Source organism: Spermophilus citellus (assembly GCF_964194105.1).
Source record: "Spermophilus citellus genome assembly, chromosome: 9".
Lineage (NCBI taxonomy): Eukaryota > Metazoa > Chordata > Mammalia > Rodentia > Sciuridae > Spermophilus > Spermophilus citellus.
The window spans coordinates 3,580,092-3,587,030 of record NC_138191.1 but is presented as its reverse complement, the minus strand read 5'-3'; the positions used below and the strand labels follow the sequence as shown (position 1 = coordinate 3,587,030).

The 6,939-nt window shown below is 45.4% G+C and overlaps 1 protein-coding gene across 1 annotated transcript in view; it reads left to right on the top strand.

Annotated features, from left to right (window-relative positions):
* Window positions 1-467: 467 nt before the first annotated feature.
* THEM4 (thioesterase superfamily member 4) overlaps window positions 468-6,939 on the top strand; it is a 28,418-nt gene continuing 21,946 nt past the window's right edge. Inside the window, exons 1-2 of the mRNA XM_081307111.1 lie at window positions 468-721; window positions 3,459-3,645. Of these exons, the coding sequence (XP_081163237.1) occupies window positions 653-721; window positions 3,459-3,645 (256 nt within the window). The 5' untranslated portion in view covers window positions 468-652. The remainder of the gene's footprint in view (window positions 722-3,458; window positions 3,646-6,939) is intronic.

Here is a 6,939-nt window from a genome sequence, read left to right as displayed (position 1 = left end):
AGGACTGACTGCTGGGATTACAGGGACCGCTGTAATCCGACGGCCGGGAGGTCGGCAGTAAGCTGCCAGCGCGGGGGACGGTCCCGACCGCCTCCGGGCCTCCGAGGGGCCCCGGCCCCGCTAGGCGGCGGGTCTCAGGGGGCGGGTCTCGAGGGGTGGCCCCGGCCCCCGCTAGGCGGCGGGTCTCGGGGAAGCGGGGCGGGAGGCGGCGCGGAGGGCGGCCCCGGCCCCGCCAGGCCCGCCAGGCGGCGGGTCTCAGGGAGCGGGTCTCAGGGAGCCGGTCTCGGGGCGGCGCTGAGGGCCGCCCGGGCCCCGCTAGGCGGCGGGTCTCGGTGAGCCGGGTGCGGGTTGGCGCGGGTGGCGGCGCTGAGGGCGGCGGGTCCCCGCTAGGCGCCGGGTCTCGGGGGGTGGTCCTCGGGGGCGGGGCGGGGGGCGGGGCTGAGGGAGGTGGGTCTCGGGGGGCGGTGCTGAGGGCGGCCCGGTCCCTGCTAGGCGCCAGGTCTCGAGTGGCGGGGCGGGGCGGGGCGGGGCGAGGGCCTCGGGGGGCGGGGCGTCCCCGCAGAGGCCCCGCCTTTCCGCCCCCGCCGGGGAGACCCGGGATGCGGCGGGGGAGCGCGCTGTCCTCGCCCGCGGCCCGCGGCAGCTCGGAGCCATGCTGAGGAGCTGCGCTGCGCTCCTGCGCACGCCTGGGGCCCCGCGCGGCCTGCCGGGAGCCCCGCGGGTGAGTCGGCCGGGCCGGGCCGGGCCGGGCAGCGCTGCCAGCCCACTCCGCGCCGGCGCCGAGGCGGCAGCAGCAGGGACGCGGCCTCGGGACACTCACGGCCTGAGGTTCCCACCATTAAGAAAGCGGAGGGAGGGTGACTCGCTTTTGACGCGGCGCGCTGTGGGCTCGGCTCTGGTACCGACCTAGGAAGGTGGCGCGAGGGGACAGGGGCACGCGGGAGAGCTGGCCTCGGAGAGCGGCTGGCGCGCCGGCGGCCCGAACCGGACCTGCCGAGCTCGGGGACCCTACGCGGGCGCGGCGGTCGGGCCGAGGTCACCCTCGCGGTCGGAGCCTCCGAATGGTCTCCGCGCCCTGGAAGACCGTTGGGTGATTACGTGAGGTTCTGCCGGGACTCGGTGCCCGAACCTGGTGTCCGAGCTGTGGTCACGTTGGTCTGGCCTGACCGGTGCGCCCCGTTGCTGTCTGTCCGGCTCCGACGACGCTCCAGGCGCTGTGGGCCCTTGACGGTACTGTCAGATAACCAAGAAAAGGTCCTTTCTCTTAAGGAGCTTGCAGCCTAGTTTGGGAGAATGGGGTCAGATTGCAAAGTTAAAATATCTGCGTATGGCATCTTCATTAAGTTGTTGAGCTTTCTGCTAAAGAATAATGCATGCACATTGGTCGTTAGTCGTGAACTATCTTGCCCATTGGAAAAGAAAATGTGCTCATCTTACAACAAAGATGAATTAATTCCCTTAATTATGTGGGTGCTTTATAATCTGTGTTGGGAATATTTAAGTATTAGTATTTACAGGCTTTATAAGTCGTGATTCTTCCTACTCAGTAACTTAAAAGGTCGTTAAAAAAAAAGTTAAACCTTCTTCTGAGTACCATCTTTATAAATGTGGAACCAAAGATCAAGTAGTCTTTCCTCTACTTAGTACAACAGAAGATAATGATTATCCCTGGCATTTATCCCTCCAAGTCTATGCTATGAAATTTACAAGTGTATTTACATACACTTCTTAAACTGACACTTAACATTTTTATTTCCCACAACATTATAGTGTCCATCAAGGGTAACAAACTCAACTGGATTTGGATTGGAAATAATCCAAAAGAGAAAAGACTATATTCATAATGTTCTCTTGAACATTTTCATTTAGAACAGTAAAAGATTGGAAACAATTTAAATGTTCAACTTAAATCGTTGAATTTATGGTAGTACATCAATTTAAAGTACTAAAAGCAATTATAGTACATCAGTTTAAAGGACTATTTCTCTACTGTTAAAAATGTTGATATGTAGCTGGACACAATGGCATACACCTGTAATCCCAGTGTGGCTCAGGAGGCTGAGGCAGGAGGATTGCTAGTTCAAAGCCAGCCTCAGCAATAGCAAGGTGCTTAGCAACTCAGTGAGACCCTGTCTCTAAATAAAATATAAAATAGGGTTGGGGATGTGGCTTAGTGGTCAAGCGCCCCTGAGTTCAATCCCCTATACCACCCCCCAAAAAAATGTTTTTCTAAGATTAAGAACATGAGAAAGTGAATACTAAATAATTTAAAGCAATAAAAACAACAAAATTATATTTCTTACTGAGATTAAAGCATATTAAGAAAAAATACATTTAAAAACTTGGAGGACGCCCAAAAAGACAAATACCTCACTCGTATGTGGAGGTCAATTTTATAGAAGTAGAAGGTAGAATAGAAGACTAGAAGGAGGAGAAATACAAGCTGGATAACTAGTACCAAAATACAATTAGGTAGGAGGAATAAGTACTACTGCTTTACAGCACAGTTGGAAGCCTGCTTTAGGCTTTAAAGTAAAGTGGAGTGGTAATTAGTGCCTACTTCATACAGTTGTGATAAGTCTCTTCAAAGCTTTCATGCCTCCTGGCTTTTTCACACAGTGTTCCTTTGCCTTCAGTACTCTTTCCAGCTGACTCATTTCTGTTGGACTAATCAGTATTCAAGTTAGAGACCCAATCTGAGACAAAGACCATTTCCGTGTGCTTTAGTTTCCTGTGCATACCACAGTGGTATACTCCCCCCATCTCCACCCACATACTGATGTACTTTTTATGTGGAAGACAATGTCTGTCCTTCATTCCTGTCACCAGTGCCTGGCTCATCTGGGCTTAATGCTGGCTTTGCCAGTAGCTAGCTGCGTGATGTTAGGGAAATTATTTATTTTCTCAATCTCCTGTTTTCTTTCAAGGAGGTTAGACCAAGAGATATCTGGAACATCCCTTCCATTTTGAAATGACAATCCTCTGGAGGAAGAAAAACACTAAGATGGTCTTAGAAAGTTGGAGCATAACCGGGCACAGTGGCGCACACCTGTAATCCCAGTGACTCAGGAGACTGAGGCAGGAGGATTGTGAGTTCAAAGACAGCCTCAGCATTTAGCAAGGCCCTGTTTCTAAATAAAAAAGGGCTGGGGATATGGCTCAGTGGTCAAGTGCTCCTGGGTTCAGTCCCTTGTACAAAAAAAGAAAGCTTGAGAATAGGCCCAGTTCAGTGTCACACACCTATAATCCCAGCAATTCAGGAGGCTGAAGCAGGAAATTCACAAATTCAAGGCTAAGCTGGGCAACTTTGTGAGACCCTGTCTCAAAATTTAAAAAAAATAAAAAATAAATACCTGGGTTCAATCCCAAGTACCAAAAACAAAAAACAAAAAAGTGAAAGAATGGGTTATGAAATAGGATGCACCTTCCATTAATCTTCTTTTTCTTCTGTGTTTTAGAGGTCATTTTCTTCTAAGAAAGTCGTTCAGAAGGACTGTGCTCTCCCTAACCCCAGCTGGAGCAAGGACCTAAGACTCCTCTTTGACCAGTTCATGAAGAAATGTGAAGATGGCTCCTGGAAACGTTTGCCTTCATACAAACAATTTTTTTCTAAAAATTTTCAAGGATTCCAAACCCTTTATCTCGGTAGGAGAAACCACTTTCCTATCAATAATATTGGAATATCAAGTATAAAACTAAGAACAGTTATTACTTGAAAAGAGGAGTATAGTCCAGGGGTTTCTGTACACCTGTTTTATAGGCCAGAAATCCCAATAGTTATTTTGCAGACTATAGGAGAATCTAAAGCCGATTGTTAAGAATAAGATTATCTCAATCCTGGCATCCTCAGCAGCAGAAGTGAAAGGCCACCCACATGCTCATCAGCCCTCTGTCTTGAGGCTGTCATTACTGGTCTCAGTTTGCCCTTTATCCTGGTATCTGGCTTCATCACCCTCAGGAGTTCAGAATACTTGGGTAACCCCTTTATCTCCCAGATTCTAAACCCCAAAAGCTACCCACCCTATACCAACACACACACACACACACACACACACACACTGTACTTCCTATCATTCTGTTTGATTTTTTAATATACATTTTAAGCAATTTTAGGTTTATTAAAAAAATGAGCAGAAAGTATAGTGTTCCCATATATCCCTTACCTGCTTCTCACCCAATTTCCCCTATTACTAACATCTTACATTACTGTGGTAAACTTATAATAATTCATGAACTAATGTTAATACATTACTATTAACCAAAGTCTATAGTTTATATTAGGGTTCACTCTTTGTGTGGCATTTGCTATAAGTTTTGGCAAATACATAATGACATATATGTGTCATTATAAAGTCATACTGAATTGCTTCTCTGCCCTAAAAATCCCATTCTCTGCCTGTTCATGTCTCCCTTCTAAACTGGCAACCACAGATCACTGAATTTTGTCTTTTCCAGCATGTTTTATAGTTGGAATCATTCAGAGCCTTTTCAGATTGTCTTCTTTCACTTAGTTATATGTGTATAGGGTATATTTATTCTTTCCATTGCACACCATCTGACATGTTAGTGTTTTATTAATGTAATGGTTTGTATCGAAACATGAGAGCATAAATTTCACAGGAGCAAAGATTTTTGTATGTTTTATTCCCTACTGTATCTCCAGTGAGAAGAATACCTGGTACATAGTAAGTGTTCTTGTAGGAAGAAGGAAGGAGGGGTTGTGGCTCAGTGGTAGAGCGCTTGCCTTTCATGTGTAAGGCCCTGGGTTCAATTCTCAACACCACATAAAAATAAAGAAACAAAGGGTACTGTGTCCATCTACAACTAAATATATATATTTAAAAAGAAGGAATTATTCAAGGGAATGTATTCAAGTATTCTACTTGATTTTTATCTCTCCCTTCCCTTTTTAGGCTCTGAAATGTGGTGCCAGATCCCTTGTTTAGGAATTAGAATACTGAACCTCTTTGCTTCATACCTCCTTTCTTGGGTCTGGTAGGAGTAAATCCACAGTCAGGACAGCTATTGTGATTTGAAAGGGACATATGAAAACTTCTCTACATGAGTCTGCTTGGCATATAGGTTTTACAATCACCGAAGGTTTAAACTGCTATTGTATTTCTGATACCTGACTTGATCTGAATCCCCTGGACCTTTAGTTGATGCAGAACCTAAGAATCTATGTTTAACAAACTTGCAGATGATGTTGATTCATTTGACTCAGAACTTGAGAACCAGCTGATTACTGATTATAGCACAGAATGTGGATTCATTGTCTCACAAATTCAAATAATGAAATCCATAGATACAAGGGTAAGAGCAAAGTAACTGAAGTTCTTAGAGTAAGAAAGCAGAGGAGGGATCCATAGAGAGGGATACTAAAAAGTGGCTACTGTCTAGGGTTTATATAGATGTACAGGGTCAAGGGAGCTAGCCCCTTACCCAATCCTGGTAAAGGCATTCATTGAGCTCTTCATGTGCCCTGTGATCCAATCAGGTTACCATGCCTTTTTTGTAGATGTCTCACTATCATTCGTCCCCACCGCAACTTACATTGGAGTTGGCCTGACCTTGATGAGGCCTCGCTTGTGTCTGTATTTCCTCTGCCCTGCTACACAGAGACCTGACCTCAAAGGATCCCAGGTTCCCTGCTTGTTCATTTAACCCCTTCTCCTGCCTCATGATGATGTTAACAACTGACTAGAAACAGAAAGTTTTTAAAACTGGTTTTATCTTCACACCTGAGAAGCTAGTCTTGTTGAACTCATCTTTGATTTTTATCTCTGTTTAAATGGACATAATAATGCTAACCTTTACCATTTTAGAAGATGCTATAGTGCCTAATTAGAATCTTAAATTAGGCTTTTGCACTTAAAACCTTGCAGCACCTCCCCTTATGAGAAAGGAAATTGTTTACCTTTCAAACAAATATTAAAAAATTAGTAATTTGCCCTCCCACAAGGGATATTCATTTTTAAATGGTTAGTGATTTTCATAAAATTCTCAAAGGAGTTCATTACCCAAAAATGTTAGGAACCACTGGTTTCAAGAGTTTTATAAGTGTGAGTAGTTATTGAAACAGACTGATTAGATAAATCAGGATAAATAAACAGCATCTGAGAGTTGGAACCTTGAAAATCATCCACTTAGTGTGGGGCACCAACTTAACAGGGGCTGTTAGGATACTTCTTCCTCTTCCCTCTTGAGAGTCACTAGCCTTCTTACTTTTACAAATATCAATTGAGTATTGACTGTGGCAAGCACTGTGCTGGGCACAGGGATTTGGCAATGAAGAAAACAGGAGGTGTCCACCCTCATGGAGCTCAGTGTCTGGCCCTCTCCTTATTAAGCCACTGCTACCGAAGGAAAGAAAGACAGTAGTCTCCCTCAGTTGAAAGAAAAGTTGGAAACTACTTTTTTTTTCCTGTCTTTTCTTGCTTTCTGCACCCTCACAACCAGTCATCTGGATTTAACTTGAATCCCTGCAGTTATGGGGTACTTGGAACAAAGGGCTTCTTCCATTTTGGACAACGGTATGAATCAGTGAGTTCTAGTCTCTCCTGTAACTTTGATTCCTCCATTGAGTTCTGCCTATGAGGACACAATATGACAATTCCTTCACTTACATCCTTTGGTGTGTAGGACTTAGATACTTCATCCTACTCCGGTTCACCTGCCAGTCCAGTCTTTGTTGTTTTCAGGCATTTCTCCCAGAAGGTATTTCTCTCTGCTCATATTCCTGGATGCTTTTCCTAGGACATATTGCAGTCTGTCAGAATCCTTAGTGTTTGCTTAGAATAAGAGCCATGTCTCACAGTTCATTTACCATCAGACAGCACCCCGTGTCTTTCATGTGAGCTGTTTGTTCCCTTCTGCCTTACTGAATCCAATTGAAGAACGTTATATATAAATATATACCTAATACATTATTATTATTAT